The sequence below is a fragment of the Chenopodium album genome, chromosome 2 (assembly GCF_948465745.1).
Source record: "Chenopodium album chromosome 2, dcCheAlbu1.1, whole genome shotgun sequence".
NCBI classification, from domain to species: Eukaryota; Viridiplantae; Streptophyta; class Magnoliopsida; order Caryophyllales; family Amaranthaceae; genus Chenopodium; species Chenopodium album.
In genome coordinates, this window is record NC_137835.1 from 10394795 (window position 1) to 10412342 (window position 17548).

Genomic DNA, 17548 nt, shown 5'->3' on the forward strand with positions numbered 1-17548 from the left:
AATTGAAATGATTAAAAAGAGCTCAATATGAATATTGTAAAATGTTAAACAAAGGAGTTGGGAGGTTTCTTTGGCATTGGCCTACTTATGATTCATCGCTTGTCATTACACACTTGATGATATAATCTTCATGAATTATTGTATGCTCAATTAATTCCACATTATAAGATAATATCTTTTCTTTACTTTTTTTTACACAATTTCTTTACCAAATAGAAAACCATCACAAAACTCATGCACTCACGCTTAATCATCCTTTATCTGACCACAACCCCACCCCTCACTATCTCCCCTTGCTTATTTATCAAAGTCTATTCCACTAACTTTGCCATACCCTATCATCCACACCTTCAATAGATAACAACCATGTCTACAACACCACGGCCAATACCGAAACTAGAAGATAATCATCAATCTTTACCTCCTACAGTGGCGTCATGGACAACATACTTGGTCCAAGATGTTACTTCTGAGCTAAGGAAGCAACAGGGGATGGCGGTCCCATTGGTGATGATGAACTTAACGTGGTTTATTAAGCAGGCAATCACGGTAGCCTTCTTGGGGCGACTTGGTGAGCTACAATTGGCTGGAGGTGCTCTAGGGTTCACGTTTGCAAATGTAACCGGATACTCTATACTGACGGGCTTGTGTGGAGCCATGGAACCAATATGTGGTCAAGCATATGGTGCAAAGAACTACAGACTACTTCATAGGACCCTCTTCATGGCAACTCTTTTGCTGCTCGTCGCCACCCTTCCAATCTCTATCCTTTGGCTGAATATTAGCAAAGTTCTTCCTATTTTTGGGCAACAAGAGGATATGGTAGCTATGGCTCAACGCTATCTTCTTTATCTGCTCCCTGATTTAATGGTGAACGCCTTTCTTTGCCCTCTGAAAGCATACTTGAGTGCTCAGGGTATCACCGTTCCTATTATGTTAAGCTCTACTCTTGCAGTAGTTTTTCATGTTCCCATCAACATACTTTTGATAAAAGCAAAGGGTATTGAAGGGGTAGCCATAGCAGTCTGGATTAGTGATCTTCTAGTAATGTTACTGCTCGCATTATACGTGCTACACATGGAACTGAGGGGGAGAGAAAAGTGGCAGAAAGGGGGGTGGTGGGATCAGGGTATCAAGGAATGGTTTGCCTTGCTCAGCTTATGCGGGCCATGCTGCCTGACAACCTGCTTAGAGTGGTGGTGCTACGAGATCCTAGTCCTTCTCACAGGGAGACTTCCTAATGCTAAGGAAGCGGTTGGGGTGCTTGTAATTGTGATCAACTTCGATTACTTGCTCTTCTCGGTAATGCTCTCCCTTTCTGTAAGTGCATCAACCCGGGTGTCCAATGAGCTCGGGGCAAACCAACCAAAAAATGCTTACAAATCAGCCTATGTGTCCCTCATAACAGCAGCGTTCTCTGGATGTTTGGGGGCCATGGTTATGGTGGCAGCCCGGGGTTGGTGGGGCTCAGTGTTCAGCCATAGCAAGGGGGTAATCAGAGGGGTCAAAAAAATGATGGTCTTGATGGCTATGATTGAAGTGGCAAACTTTCCATTGACAGTTTCCGGAGGGATTGTCCGAGGAACAGCAAGGCCATGGCTTGGTACATTTGCAAGCCTTGGTGGGTTCTACTTGCTGGCTTTACCTTTGGGGAGTGCATTGGGTTTCAAAGCAAAGCTCGGGCTTGGGGGTCTTTTCTTGGGGTTCTTGGTAGGTGCATCAACCTGCTTGCTTTTGTTACTGGTGTTTATAGCAAGAATTGATTGGGTCAAAGAGGCAGGCAAGGCTCAAGTACGCGCCTCAACAGGCGAAGAGTTTTTATCAAATGAGGGCTCAGTTAAAACCTTGGAAAAAAGAGAGAATTTTGAAGTTATTACGTGATCACTATTGGTCAGCATTCTAAGACAGAGAATTCAGACACACCTACAAGTAAGAAAATTATCTGACTGAAGGAAAACAATGGATTCAGCTATGATTTAATCTTCTATGTCCATGAATCACTGCGATACATAGGATACAAATGTAAATGTAAGAGACAATTGTATGAAATTTCTATATACTAAACCCGAAGATACAAACAATTGTAATTCGGATTTTATAATTCATAAATTCTAGAATAAGTGAATCATGATTTTCCCATCTGGAAATTTTTCCATCGAGGGAATGGTAGTACACAAAAAGCATGTGGAGTGGCAAAGGGACTTTCCGCAACTGAAGAATGTACGAAAAGCTATGAATTGAGCACGTTACTTGAGCTCAGTCACCATTCACATGCTTTCTAATATCAAAGAATTACAATGTTAGCAACATCGAAAGTTAAATATGAATTACTTATCTTCATCAAAACCAGGTTTAGAGCCTATTGATTTAAGCTTGTTGGCCTTCTCATCATCGAAACCTAGGGCAGCCAATATCTTATGGCCAGGAGATTCCTCCTCAGACCATATGCCAAGAAGTAAATCAATTGTCGTAATCACCCCATTTTCATCTGCATAGAGGACAATGCGTAACGAGTCATAATATAAACTGAAGTTCCATTTCTTTTTTCTTTGTTCAGAATCAGCAGTCTAAATTTTGATAGAAAAAATAAACCATAAACAAAAGTGAAATCAACATCCAAAAGATAGTGGTAATGTGTCGTCAGTACTCACTACTTATTACAGGTGCAATCCACAACAAAAGGATATTATAATTGGCCCCTTTAAAGATTTGGTTGGAAAAATTTTCAGACAATGATATAGTTGAACATCAGAAGCAATACCAAACAGAATTTACAACATTGCAATAATTATCATATCTATTGGCATATATTTTACAGAAAAGAAAATACAAAGACTAGAATAGACCCGGTCTACAATAATTTATTGTAGACCCAACCTTGTATACCATACGAATGTGATTATATCATACGAGATGTGATTATATTATTACAAAAGCGATTATATCATTTTGAAACTGTTATGTAAATGTATAACTCAAAAAGTGAATTTATCATTATAAAAAGTATCAAATAGTAAATTACACCAGAATGTGATTATACTATTTGAAAGTGTCAAATTTTGAGTCTACAATAATTTATTGTAGACCGGGTCCATACAAGACCAATTACTTGTTCTATTTCACTTGACTTATTTCATTTACACGCTTGTCAATGTATACATTTAACCATCAATATTTTAAATTCTTGTAAAGTAAAAATTACAACAAATAGATATTATGATATTATGTATTGAGACAAGTCAAACAAGATCCACATGATTATGTTTTAGTGTTTTACCTTATGTATAGATAACAAAAAAGGTAATAGATGAATGTTTGAACTTTGAATATTGCAAAAGTCAAACTAGGTCAAGAAAAAAAGAACGGAGGAAGTAACAGTTCATTACAAAACACATATCCCCCACCAACCAGTTGCCGGCACCAGTAATTGACAGCTACATCACTAACTTTTCCCCATGACCCCACATCCATCCCCCTGTCCATTAACCTTCAATTAAACCAAGCAATGAAAGAAGCCATCTTTTTATATAACCTTATTGGTCATCAAGTAGTAAGCTTTGAGCTTAAAGAGATAATTTATTATTGACAACACTAAGACCCAGCTATGCCATCATTTCAGCAAATCACTAAGATTTAAGATAATAGTAACACCATTACAATCAAGCATGCTGAAGAGCTGCAAGATAATATGAACAAAACGCATACCCGATTTCACCTTCTGGTTCAATGCCCAATCTAGTGCTCTTTGAGCGGATTCAGTCAAAGGGGGATGCTCTGGGCTGAAGAAGTACAAATCACCTTTTCCAAGTAATTTTATACTTTCCTCTTTGACCTTATTGAGTGTGATTCCATTTTCCCTTAAAAACCTTGAAGCAGGACTAGTTCCTGCAGAGAACCAAAGGTGAAGCTCCAGTTGTAAGAGCCAATGATAGATGAGTACTTTAAATATTTAATGCACCTAAAAAATTTACTTCAATCACTTCAGAAAAATTGATGATTACAGCTTATGGCTATATCTCAAGCCCAATTTGTTTATCCAATATTCTATGGAAAAAATTAAAAAGAGGGAGATAATATACCAAAAAAAAAGCTCCTTACAAGAGTAAATGACAACAAAGATACACTGCCAAGCAGATTAGTACAAAGCAGATTAGTGACAACAATGATACACTAACAAAGAAGTAGCAATGTAAAGGGCAGGAATATTTTGAAGGAAAAATAAATCAACTGATTTTCTGAGTAGCATTCTTCAACAACTTAATCCTTAGAAAAATCTCCTGAATAATCCTCATAGAACATCTTCAAACTCAAGAACAAACACTGTTTACTAATATGAACAATTTCCAGTTCAAATGCGATAGACAGCAGGAATCAACCCAGGATCTCAGTATCTCACCATTGCGGCATGAAAATTGTGATAGTTTGGTCCTTCAGCAATTACAGAAAACGAACTCTTTGATCAAGGCAGAAGAACCAATTATCTGCAACCAGCTCAACATCGTTGCCATCATCTGTGGCTGCACTCTTGTTTACAAAAGCTAATCCTCTTAAATAGCTTATGTGTCTAATTCAACATAAACAGTTGATATTAGGAAGACTGAAAGAATTGTCATCACATCCATACGAATATTCAACTTCATGATTATAAACACCTAACTCAGCTTACAGCTTTGATAGCACAGAAAAAGACAGCCACTGCACTACGGCCCTTTGGGTTGATCTTTGTCTACCTTTCCTTATAAGTATAGTTTCTACTATATTACCATTACTTTGCTTTTGTTAAAGGTAAACCAACAGCCATATAGGATAACCTCATTAACCAGAGAGAAAAAGGCACAATAAGGAAACAGGGAAAACGGGATCCTGCACAGTATAATAACTGCAACATAAAAGCTCCAGGAAATGACCCCCCCCCCCCCCCCCTCTCTCTTTAGATCTAATGCTCAATACCCCGAGAACCTCATCTTCTCATCAAGCATTAGTACTGAGTACAATGAACTTCAATTTAACAAAAGACGCCTGAAGCAATCCTTGAATAAATATAGACAGTACAATGATCCAAAATTTTAACAGTGACATTCATAGCATGTTTGAGGTCACATTCTCGTACATCATCTTTTTTACTTCATCTGAAGCCCTTTTCTCTCTAAAAAAATTCTATTCTCTAATTAGACTATTGTATTAGGAAACGGACTCAAAGTTGGAATACTTTGATTATACGGATATAAGTACATAATATCAATAGGAAACTTTAAACACCCCCACCGCCAATATAATCTAACCTCCAAAGTTCAAAATACCTTCACCATGTAGATCTCTAGCACCTCTAACTTTAATGCATACAAGGGCCAGTTGATACACAAGTGTCCATAAAAGAGAAGACATTCGATAACATCTTTTTCCTAGGCTGGTGTTTAGTTCATTGTTTTCCAATACCCTTTCCCCTCTATACAGTTAAAGTTGTGTCCAATGTTCTCCAGTCTGATTCCCATAACCCTGTCCCTAAACGTTTAGATTCACCCAAACACCTCCTACCCTTTCTTTACAAAAGGCATCATCATTGTACACCCATGAGTACATGACCCACTGGCATCACAGCTTTGCAAGCCGATTTCATCATCACAGCCACATGCCCGCATCCATTACCCACCATACAAATTCAACCTCCATTCTGTTGAATGATCTGTCTACAGAGATCAAACAATCAATTTCAACTGAGGTAATATCGAACAGCAAGAGGTGCAAACAATGGCATCATCCCAGAGTTATAAGAGTGATGTCATATAACCACCATGGATGGGGCCATGCACTTCGCCATCAGAGAAGATTTGACAATTGTGGTTACGGTGGATGTGCAAAGGAAAATTAGAGAGGTGAAAAGAGCGGCATAGTTTGGTTAATATGAGGGTTTCAATTGCCTTCTCAAACCAAACACTAACTAATGGAATATAATTCTTCCCCTACCTAGATCCTAACTAAACTATTAGGGAATCTAGAGATTATTTTCCCAATCCTCCACATAAACACACACATTTCCCCTTCTCAATCATTCCCTTTCACGCCTGAATATTAAAAAATAAATAAATAAATAAATAAATAAATAAATAAAAATTAAAATAAATAAATAAATAAATAAAAAATCCCCTTAATTTTGAGCTACATTGAGTGAAAAGGTATTTGGGAGTGTTATTTGAGAATGGAGACTTAAGTTAGAGATCCATGCACAAGATCCTTTCTACCCCCTCCATTCAATTAGAATCTGTCCATAGAGAAAAAACTATCAATTTCAACTGGGGTAATGTCGAACAGCAAGAGGTGCAAACAATGGCATAACCCCAGAGATAATAAAAGTATTGTCATATAACCATCATGGATGGGGCCATGCACTTTGCCATAATGGAAGTTTCGACAATTACGGTTCAAAAACTTTTGTATACATCCGGTTTACACTGATATTAGTGTACATCGAGCCGTATAAGGGTAACTTTTAGCCAATTTTAGGGTAACTTTTTGTCTTTTTTGGGGTAACTTTAAACATAATACAATTTTTATATAAATCAACAACAAGAAAAGTTTTATAGAGGTAATTTAATTACATTCAATCACTAATAATTGATTTTTAGTCATTTAATATGTGATTCGTTATTAATAAAGGGTAGATAATTTTTACTTGAATTGGGTTACTTTAACGCATATTGGGGTAACTTTTATTCATTTTAGGGGTAACTTTTAATCAATTTAGGTTATCTTTATAATGGATGTACAATAATTATTGTACACCCGAATTTTTTAAAAGTTTGTGATTATGGTTATGTTGGATGTGTAAAGGAAAACTAGAGAGGCGAAAGCAGTGGCATTGTTTGATTATACGAGGGTCTGAATCACCTTCTCAAACCAAACATTAACTAATGGAATATAGTTCTTCCACTACCTAAACCCTAACTAAACTATTAGCGAAACTAGAGATTATTTTCCCAATGCTCCACACACACACAAGACACAAATCTCCCCTTCTCAATCATTTCCCTTTCTCCCACTTGAAATAAAATCCCCTCAATTTTGAACTACGTTGAGTGAGTGTTATTTGAGAGTGGAGACTTAACTTAGAGATCCATGCACAATATCCTTTCTAACATGCCGGTGAGCAATGACTATATTTTTGGTCTAAATTTTCAAGAATTAAAGTGTTGCAACTACAATGTAATATGGAACGGAGAATTCCAACATATGAGTTAAAGTGGGGCTACAAAAGTAAGAAGAAATTGAGTTTTGGATTATTCTATTGAATTATAACATGGCAAACCGCTAATTGTTTAACCTTTCAAACAACATTAATAATCTGAATACACTAATGCCTCATTTTAAAGGAATTTCCAAGCTACTATAAGAGTTGATGGCCCACTGGCCTTCTCAATCTTCATCTTTCACATAGCTTCTTTAGCTTTCTCCTATTCCTACTTGAATTTGATGCAATTAGACCACATATACAACTATCAATATCGTCCAAATTGTTGAGGGGGTGTTTGATTCACTAAGTGGTACGGATTTGGAATTAAAAATGAAATTATGATGGCATGGGGTTGAAACTTGATACTTAATACCATGGGTTTGATTTTGTTAGGGAATGAACCCTTTTCTGTTATTTGACACCCAAAGGTATGGTATAAGTCTCACCCGAATTACCCACCTTCCCCTAGGGTACTTAAACCTCACAACTCGGACCTAAATTACTTACTTTTGAACCAAACATCCCCTAAAAGCACATATATAAAAATTCCACTGCATGGCCCACATCTACATATCGTCAACTTCAACCGCAGAAATCACATTTGGTTCTTTAGCATCCTTGAGACTTTAATGCCGGACACTAATTAATTGACTCTAATGTTCTAACCTCTTTTTCCCTTGTATTTCATTTTCCTAAAACTGCCTATGATAGCTTTAGACAATTTCATATTATATTTTTTCCTCTTATTACTGCCATGATCCCTTTCTCTAGGAATTAGAAACCTAAGGCACTTGAGAAGATGAAATTGATGAACAAAAGGCAATCACCACAAAGGAACCATTTCCATTACTATGAGTATGACCCTACACATCCATCAACTTCTCCATAAACTGCATGACCCAAGAAAGGTCTTTGTTCTTTGCTGCTAGTCTGCTACCTAAGGATACTAACACTCATAAACAATCCAAAAATCCTTAACCACACAAAATACTGAATCTTGGTTGCTCACAGCAAAGACCAGCCAATACAGATCCTCTCGCCTAGCATTTGGCAAGCTTGATCTAGATGAACAATTGTCAACCCTAAGTAGTTAGGAATCGAGGATCTTTTCGCAAGATCAATCCAACAACGATATTCAATTCAGATGGTCAATAAATATTTTCTCAATATTTAACACTAAGGAAATCAATAGTACTCATTACAAGTGACGGATCTTGAAACTTTTTCTTTCGGGGGCCAATAACTTCCAACATAAAGTATATATATAAAACAAGAAAAGAATAAGATAAGCAACCAATTTTAAAATATAATATGAACATATACAAGAAACTAACTCTAAACAATTAAACCTATAAATTTACAATTGAATGCATTTTTCATAGGTTCATATGTTCATTACTATTATCAATGCAATATCAAATAACAAGTATTGAAAACAAGCCTTTAATTGATAGATATTAGAAAATAACAACATACGGTAGGTAAAAACTCAATACTTCTAAGTGAGATATCTATTAACCTCAAAATTATCTAGTGGCCTTACAATTATCAATTTTCTTTTGAATGTTTAAATTAATCAAAGTAACATACCAATTTGATTGCACAAAAAAAAAAGTTCTTACAATACATTTTTTTTTTTTTTTAAAAAAAACGAAATAAAACAACAATAATAAGGGGTTGTTTGGTTGCACAAAGAAACTGAGGGGAGTGAAAAATCATGGGAATTTGAAAATGGGTGAGTTGTTTGGTTGACATTAAAAAGTGTAAATGAGAGAATTGCAACTTCTCACAAAACATGGGAAGTTAATTACCCAACCCCCCAGGTAAGTCAAAATTCCCATGATTTACAACTTCCTGTCAACCAAACAACTTTATACAATTCCCATGAATTTAATGTAGGAATTTAATTCCCATGAAATACAAATTCCTATGGGAAGTAAATTCCCATAGCAACCAAACGACACCTAAGATTAATAGCAATAAACGAATTCATTAAATACTCCGTAGTAAATTACAATGATGGTGTGATGTCGATGATTTCATTCTTCAATTAAATTGATGGTTGAATTGTAACTTGGCAAATGGATATTGACAAAGTGATGACGTAGTACGTGGTAATTCTAAAAGAGAGGGATGGGTTGTGGACTTGTGGGTCCATCTTATTTTGGAGAGTGGGAAATTAAAGCTGAGTATTAATAATCTTAGGTAAATAATAAAGCATTCCGTTTTGTTATTTTATTGGGCCTTCGGCCTTCCACATTCTATTTTATTAGATAACTTGATTAAAGCTCAATATACGTAGTATACCAGGCTTCTACATATAGTATAATTTTTTTCCAAATCTATCCGGGGCCAAGCCCCGATAAGTCTCTTATATGATCCGTCTCTGCTCATTCAATTGGTCTTGTATGGACCCGGTCTACAATAAATTATTTTAGACTCAAAATTTGATAATTCAAATAATATAATCACATTCTGGATGATATAATCACTTTTTTAGATGATATAATTATTTTTTTGTGAGTCATATTTTGATCTCATATCAAACCATTTAATGAGATTATATAATTATCTTTAGGATGATAAAATTTAAAAATCATCTTTTAAATGATGTGATTTATTAATTTGATACTTTTTATAATGATAAATTCACTTTTTAAGTGATACATTTACATAACAGTTTCAAGGTGATATAATCACTTTTGTAATAATATAAGCACATTTCGTATGATATAATTATATTCGTATGATATACTAGAAGGTTGGGTCTACAATAAGTTATTGTACACCGGGTCTATTCTAGTGCTCATTACATTGGTTCCCTTTAAATTAGGATAAGGACAGCATATACATAATTATTGTCATATCTTAGTAGCATAATTTTTTCAATTTAAGCAACATATTGACATACAAAATAAGCAATAGAATTCGAAAATTGAAACAAGAAATATATTTCATAACCATATGTTTGATCATCCCCAATTCATCAAATCATCATAGGGACTAACCTTCTATAAGTACACCCATAAGAAGTGCTTCAGTCCCAGTTGTAGGGTATTTGAGCTTCCTAGCTTCCAATTCACTCATTGCAAATGACTTTATAGCCCTCCCTGACCACCTAATTCAACCAATCATCAAAAACCCAATTAACACATTAAACCAATATAAATAAACCATAAAATTAACCAAAAAGGTATACAATTTTCAACTCACTTGGGAGTTTTATCACCAACAACCCCATTTGGACTCCTGCCCAAACAAAACAAATAAAAATTGAAACTTTAAACCCTCAAACCAAAATTACAAGGGTATTTCTCAAAAGCAATGAGAATACAAAATCTTACACAGTTGGGAGGCTGACAGTGACAGCGGCAGAAACAGGGCGTCGTTTGGTTGAAATTGAGAGTGATTGAGATGTTCTCGTTGAAGAAGGATTGATGAAAGAGAAAGTAAGATTACCCAGAAATGGATTCTGTGAAGAGAGAGAAATGCAATTAGATGATTTTAATGGTTTTCTGAAATCTGGGAATTGTTGTGAGTGTATTATTCTAGAGATAGATTGGGAAGTGGCAGCCATTGTTGAAGGTTGGAGAAGACGTTAGAGATTGAACAATGTGGGAGTAGTATTTGTGGATTGGTCTCAGACAGTCTTGCTCACTGATTGTTTAAAACGGCACCGTTTTCGTGTTGGGTGAGTAGATCTGGGCTTTTGGATGGTTGATTGGTTGAAACTTGAAAATGTGTTAGATTGGCATATAAGAGAGTAATTATCTATTCCTACACTCAAGAGTAGGGAAATGTACATACACCCCCACTCAAAACGACACGTTTCATATTGCTCCGCGTTCGCATATCAGTTTCCTTGCTATTCCCCCATATTCTCTCTTTTAAAAAAATAAAGTGTTGTACATTACTCCCAGAAATTGCCTATATTCATTTTGTCCTTCACCAGCTCGTTGTCAATCCAAGATTGTTATTAAGCTAAGGTACCAATGTCTCCCTTGTTTTTCAATTTGATTTACGTAATTACGTAGTATTATTTTGTGAATTGTTGTTTAATGAAAGTGAACATTTGAAGTAATTTGATATGATTGTTCAATGACTATTTGGATTACTCTATTTTTTCCCCAATTTGATTGTTGAATACAGTGTAATAATTTAGGTCGTCGTCATTCAAACAAAAATTCATCTTAAGGCACAGTAACACACTCTCTAACTCATTTATATATTTTTATTGAATTTTTCCATTTCACCAGAAAATTCTAGCCATCAAATTATGATGTATGTGAAATTATTGTGGTTTCCTATTATTATAGTTAAATTATGTATCATGTACTCTATTTTGTGGTGAGTTATTAAATTATAAGAGTGTTCGACACAAAAAATTAGAAACATATCTTACTTGTAATAATTTTCTGTTTAATTTGATCAAAACTCGTTGAGATTGAAATGTAAATGTAGTTTATTGTGGGAATTCTTTTTTCTAATGAATGTTCATTTTCTTTTTTAATTTAATTTGTAAAAAATAACATATGCTCATTCATAAAATGAATAATGTTCATATACATATTGTTGATTCAAAAATGAGCTTAATTAATGTTTAATAATTTAAAATTGATTTTCAAATAATCATTCAAATGTTCATATTCAAAAATGTAATGTTCATTCATTCCTAATAATATGTTTATTTTGAACATATGTACTAATATTTGCAGAACCATAACATTACGTACTTGTAGACAACCCTTATATAAGGTATTTAGTATTTAATATAGACTTGTTGCGTGTGTGTATCCAATACCCTAATAAAAAATGGATTTGTGACATTAAGACAAATAATTTAAGTATATAATTGTACATAATCATACTTCTTCATGTTCATTTATATGTTATTGAATGTTCTACGCCATATTTTATTACTTTTATATTATTAAAATTTAGACACTTTTTTTTTTCAATAATAAACCATTTATCTTTATAATATATATTGGTTTTGTGGATATACAGGAAAATCAAATCAGGAAGCTGCAAATGGAATGCACACCTCAACTAATGCTTTTTGAATGAAATGTATTGAAAAAAAAAAGTGAAGGGCATCAAGAAGATTGATAAATGAGTTATAATATAAGCAATTTCTTTTTGCTTTAAATAGAACATTGTTTTTAGCATATTTGATGTATAAACAAGTTATATATTTTGTATGTCATATTTCATACAATAGTAGTATTGTTTGCTAGATATTATTATAAAAAATGTGAAATTATCATATCAGTACTAGTAATTCATTAAATTCTCAACATTATATCATCTTTAACTATATGTTTATGACCATATCATCAAATATTCATAAACATTATAATAACATACAGGGTCTTGTCAAACATTAAAAAAAAAAAAAAAAAAAAAAAAAAAAAAAAAAAAGAAGGTATTCTCTACTAATTACATGATCATTTAAACAGTTCACAATGGTCACAAAAAGCTATACTTGTATACCTTAAATCCCTAGAGTAAAATGGGTAAAATAGACTAAAAGATATACTTATACTCTAATTAAATTTTTTTTAGAACTATTGTTAGACAACCTTTCCTCAAAAAATATATACTAAGATAAAAATTACTTCATATTAGTAATTACACATCTTACCCATTAAATATATAAAATCATTAATAACATATTAAAACTCCATCCTTCCATAGTACACATATATGCTTACTAACTTTTCAAAAAATAAATTAATTTTATAATATGTAAATGTTCATTTTCATATTGATAATTGTCCATTTTCATTATGATTCATGATCATTTCATATTGAACAAGTAAATGCATTTATTTTAAATGAACATATACATATACTTAAATGTTCATTTTGATACTAAAACACCTATTATATCGTGAAGTAGTTGTTTTTTTTCTATACATTTATATTGTAATAATGAACATTTGCGCATATACAAATGAACATTAAAATAATATATATATATATATATATATATATATATATATATATATATATATATATATATATATATATATATATATATAAGTTATAAATATTTTTTAATTGACATATCTTAAATTTTTTATGTTATTGACTTTTAGATACGTAGTACTTATTTTTCAATTATATTCTTTAAAAGTTGTTTGATTTATTGATCAAATAATTAAATTGTGACACACACAATATGTTATGCTCCATAATTAAATGTTCACTTATAAAATTATAAATGTTCATTTACAATCAAAAACAAAATTGTTCATTTATGTCTATTAAAAAATGTTCATTTCAAAAATATTAAATGTTCAATTATAAAAGTTTGCCAACAATTTCCCCTGTTCGATTTTCTAACTCGCCGCGCCATCCCAATTAAATTAGCTCAAGCTGCAGTTCCTCCATGACAAACAATCCATGGTGGTGGTGATGGGATAGAATATCAACTGCAATATTTCCCGCCGCTATTACATATAATGGAAGATACATCTACCACCACCATAACCGTGACTACTATCACAACCACAATTGTTGCCCAGAAGCAAAACTGCTACTGCCATTGTAGACACGGAAATTTTATAAGTGTCATACATTAAATCAAATAAATTAATTTGGGTTTAAATAATATGAATGATCCATTTTAATTATTTTTGGGCCCACCCAAATAATTAATCCGAATTAATCAAATACAATTCGGGTTATAAAATAAGCTAAATGGACCAGTTAAAAGACTTTTAAGTCATAAAATGGGCCAGGCCCTAACCAACTAAGTTAACTTAAGGGGTTCTCATCTCCTATAAATACACCATTCCTCCATCAGTTGAGGGGATCCAGAAATCTTTATTCCAAGAGCTCATAAAACTCAAATGGAATTCTCTCTGAAGTAAGTCAACAAGCATATCAAACTAACTCGTGCCGACTTGTTCAGATACACTCAAACACATTTGAACGGGACTAAGCTTCAAAGCCCTCGTTCAGGTTATTCAAACAAAACCCTTGAATACAGGTTGACATCATCAAACGTCACCCTGCATTCAAACTCAAGTCGACGTCATCAAACGTCAACCTACAGGTGTCACACACGTGTCATCATCAAGCTGCGGAATAGAATCAGAGGACTTAGTTTATTTTATTATAAACTTTTATATAGAGATTGTACCCAAAAATCACATATTAATATAAATTCATTTGTTACTTTATTTCCCGTCTTTATTTATTTAGACTCGGAATTTGTGTAAACAAATTTTTGGCACGCCCGGTGGGACTATCTCTGCCTCTCATCTCTGTTTTCGCACGTTCAAAAAAAAAACTTGAAATGGCCTCAAAGACCCCTGTCGTCAAAAGGTTCTCTGCTACAGCTCAACAAAGGGCTGCTGATTTGGCTGAAATGCTTAACAGCCAAACTGATGAGGGCATCGCTATTAGAGGAATGAAGCAAGCTGTTGTTGACTACGCCGCAAGAAGCTTGCGTGCCGCGTCAATCCCAACCAAAGCGCGAAAAAGTCGCGCTTGTCTTGCTGCTTCTGTGAGGTCTCTCACGTCCTCCACTCATGAACCACATGAGAGTCTTGTGTTTGGTTCATTAGAGCCTGTCATCCATACAAACTCATCCTTCGATCACTCTTATGAAGGACATGAGAACGAGTTTAGTGTAAGTTCACCTGAACCTACTTTTGTTGCTGTTATGGTGACGCACACTAAGACGGTTGAACAACAACTGGCTGAAATGAGCAATACCCTTGAACGGCTGAAGAAAGATGGGGAGGAAAAAGATGCTCAAATCAAATAGCAAAATGAACAAATTGCTGCTTTGACAAAGAAACTTGAGAAAAAAACGAGTGAGACTGAAAGCGATAACAACTCAGATGGTAGCACTAAATCGACAGAATTAAAGCCAAATGAGGCACAAAATTTAATCACTGCTGAACAAGTTCAAGCTATGATAGTCAATGCTGTCAGGAGCCAACTTGGAGGGGGAGGTTCATATAATAGTCGACGTTATGTGAAGCCTTACACTAGGAGGATAGATGAGCTGAAAATGCCGTTTGGATACCAACCTCCAAAAAATTTCAACTCTTTGATGGAAAGGGTAACCCAAAACAACATGTTGCATACTTCATAGAGACGTGCAACAATGGCGGTTCCAAGGGTGACTTGCTTGTTAAACAATTCGTTCGTTCTCTTAAGGGAACTGCTTTTGACTGGTACACCAACTTAGAGGCTGAGTCCATTGACAGTTGGGATCAAATGGAAATGGAGTTTTTGGGGCGATTCTTCAGCATTGAGCGTGTCGTTATCATGACTGAGCTAACTCAAACTACGCAGTGGGATGAAGAGCCAGTCATTGATTACATCCGCTGGCGCGCTCTAAGTTTGGAATGTAAGGATCGACTCACTGAAACTTCCACCATAGAAATGTGCATCAATGGGATGAGTTGGGAACTACATTACATCCTAAAGGGTATCAAACCAAGATCTTTTCAAGAGTTGGCGACGAGAGCTCATGACATGGAACTCTCGATCACCTACAACAGGAAGAAAAAGGGGCTTGCTTCAGAAGTCAGGAAAGAAAAAAAGGAGTATTATAAAAATGACAAGTCCTCCAAAAGTTTAAATAAGGAGACGTTCTTTGTGACTACTTCTTCTGCACCCATCAAAGTTTCAGGGAAGAAGAAAGAAGAAAGTAAGGGTTCATCTTCGAGATTTGTCAAAGATAAACCCACTTTGAAAGAGCTTCAAGCTAAGAAGTACCCTTTCCCAGACTCTGACTTGTCTGGCATGTTAGACAAATTGCTGGAAAACAAAATCATCGAGTTGCCTGAGTCAAAGCGCCCTGAACAGATGAACAAGACATCCGATCCCAATTATTGTCCATATCATAGGTTGATCAGTCATCCTATTGAAAAGTGTATCACTTAAGGAGAAAATTATGCAATTGGCAAAGGATGGGACAATCGAGCTAGATGTCGACGAGCCAGTGACATCAAATCATGCCTCGGTAGCTACTGAACCATCATTTCAGGCTCAAACTTTGCAATTTGGAAGTTTGGAGCCTGTGATCATACTTGTTGAGAGTCAACCTATTCAACACGAAGTCTCATCTCAGGTTGAACACTGTAGACACCCAAATGTGTCTCCCCAAAACCAAACCCAGTGATGAGTACCTTTCACGTCGAATCATAATCGAATGAAGCGAAAGTGTGGAAAGTTTATTGTTGCGGATAGTTTTAATTTCTTTTCTCTTCTCTCTGTTTTTTAAAACTTATTTTAAGAAGACAGTCAATCCAGTTTGGTTGGTCCATGGCAAGGGTCCAATAGTAGTTTAGTTGGATGGGGCTTGACAAGAGCCTTCCAACGATATATTATAAGCCCGATTCCGATGAATATTGAGGAAGTTATGGCCAATTTACTAAACTGGGCCCGGTTTGAGCCTTATATGCGGCCCAATGATCTAGAGGAGGGCCTAATATGATTTATCATTCCTAATGTAATTAGGAATGGTTTTAGTCTTCTAGATTCTTCTAGAAGGTTCTTTTCATTCCTAATTCAATTAGCATTGATAGATTGACTTTTGTTGACTTTTCAGAGTTTTAATTAAAATCAAAAAGCATTTTCGAGGAAAAGATACGATTTTATCCTCCTGTACGCAAAAACTTATCTGATTTTCAAAAACGCGTCAAAAGAAGGACTAGCGCCTGACGCCAGGCATTGGCGCCTGGCGCTAGTATTGGCGCCTGGCGCTAGTATTGGCGCCTGGCGCCAATCAGCTGGTGCTGGCGCCAACTCTGTTTGACATGCGCCAGATGCTCTATTTTGTAATTTTATTTTTTTGGCTGATTTCTCTATAAATAACGTATTAAAAACTCCGTTTTCATTCACCTACAACCAGTTTTCAATTCTCTTTCATTCTCTTTAATCATTCGCTAATTCTCATCAGATCAAGATTTCCTTAATCCTTCATTCATTCATTCTCTTTCTTTTTCTTTTCTAAACTTGTTTTTACATACAAAATTCCGCATTCACAAGATCTAGAAACACCTAGCCATATTCGAAATTGCCTTCGCCCTAGACGTGAAAGGTTTAATTTCTGAGGGTTTGGTCCCAAATCTCTATTTCAATTATTTAGTTTAATTGTTTGTTTATTATTTTCCTTGAAGTTACTAACGTGTGTATTTTGTTATTAGAAAAAGGTACGAGGCATCAAAGTAAGTACTTTAATTGATTTATTGATGTTATGATGTAGAAATCATGTTTATGTTGTTATTATGATATTCCTAGTATCATGTCTAGGGTAATTTTAATATTAAATATGATTGTTACGATGCTTCC

The 17548-nt window shown here is 34.7% G+C and overlaps 1 protein-coding gene, 1 long non-coding RNA gene and 1 pseudogene across 3 annotated transcripts; 2 read left to right on the plus strand and 1 right to left on the minus strand.

Annotated features, from left to right (window-relative positions):
• Window positions 1-242: 242 nt before the first annotated feature.
• LOC145595858 (protein DETOXIFICATION 56 pseudogene) lies at window positions 243-2109 on the plus strand (annotated as a pseudogene).
• Window positions 2110-2221: 112 nt separating this feature from the next.
• Window positions 2222-10946, minus strand: LOC145595868 (ATP-dependent Clp protease ATP-binding subunit CLPT2, chloroplastic-like). 2 transcript variants are annotated; one of them, XM_081652300.1, is made up of 5 exons: window positions 10573-10946; window positions 10442-10477; window positions 10237-10346; window positions 3706-3885; window positions 2222-2488 (listed from the first exon to the last, which is right to left on the minus strand). In XM_081652300.1, exons 1-5 carry the CDS (start codon window positions 10803-10805, stop codon window positions 2328-2330), a joined length of 720 nt encoding a protein of 239 aa, XP_081508426.1. In that variant the 5' UTR covers window positions 10806-10946; the 3' UTR covers window positions 2222-2327. The 2 variants fall into 2 exon arrangements, with proteins under 2 accessions (XP_081508426.1, XP_081508433.1); XM_081652307.1 differs by lacking the exon at window positions 10442-10477.
• A 138-nt stretch (window positions 10947-11084) lies between these two features.
• Window positions 11085-12494, plus strand: LOC145595884 (uncharacterized). The gene is made up of 2 exons (XR_014103033.1): window positions 11085-11214; window positions 12236-12494. It is a non-coding gene; the product is annotated as an uncharacterized LOC145595884 (long non-coding RNA).
• The last annotated feature ends 5054 nt before the right edge of the window (window positions 12495-17548 follow it).

Excerpts from the sequence above, each read along its gene's own strand:
- LOC145595868 (XM_081652300.1), bottom strand. The coding sequence starts at position 10,805 with ATGGCTGCCACTTCCCAATCTATCTCTAGAATAATACACTCACAACAA. Across the intron at positions 10,478-10,572 it reads ACTGTCAGCCTCCCAACTGT|GAGTCCAAATGGGGTTGTTG; the intron begins GTAAGATTTTGT and ends TTGTTTGGGCAG. Across the intron at positions 2,489-3,705 it reads GAACCAGAAGGTGAAATCGG|ATGAAAATGGGGTGATTACG; the intron begins GTATGCGTTTTG and ends TCCTCTATGCAG.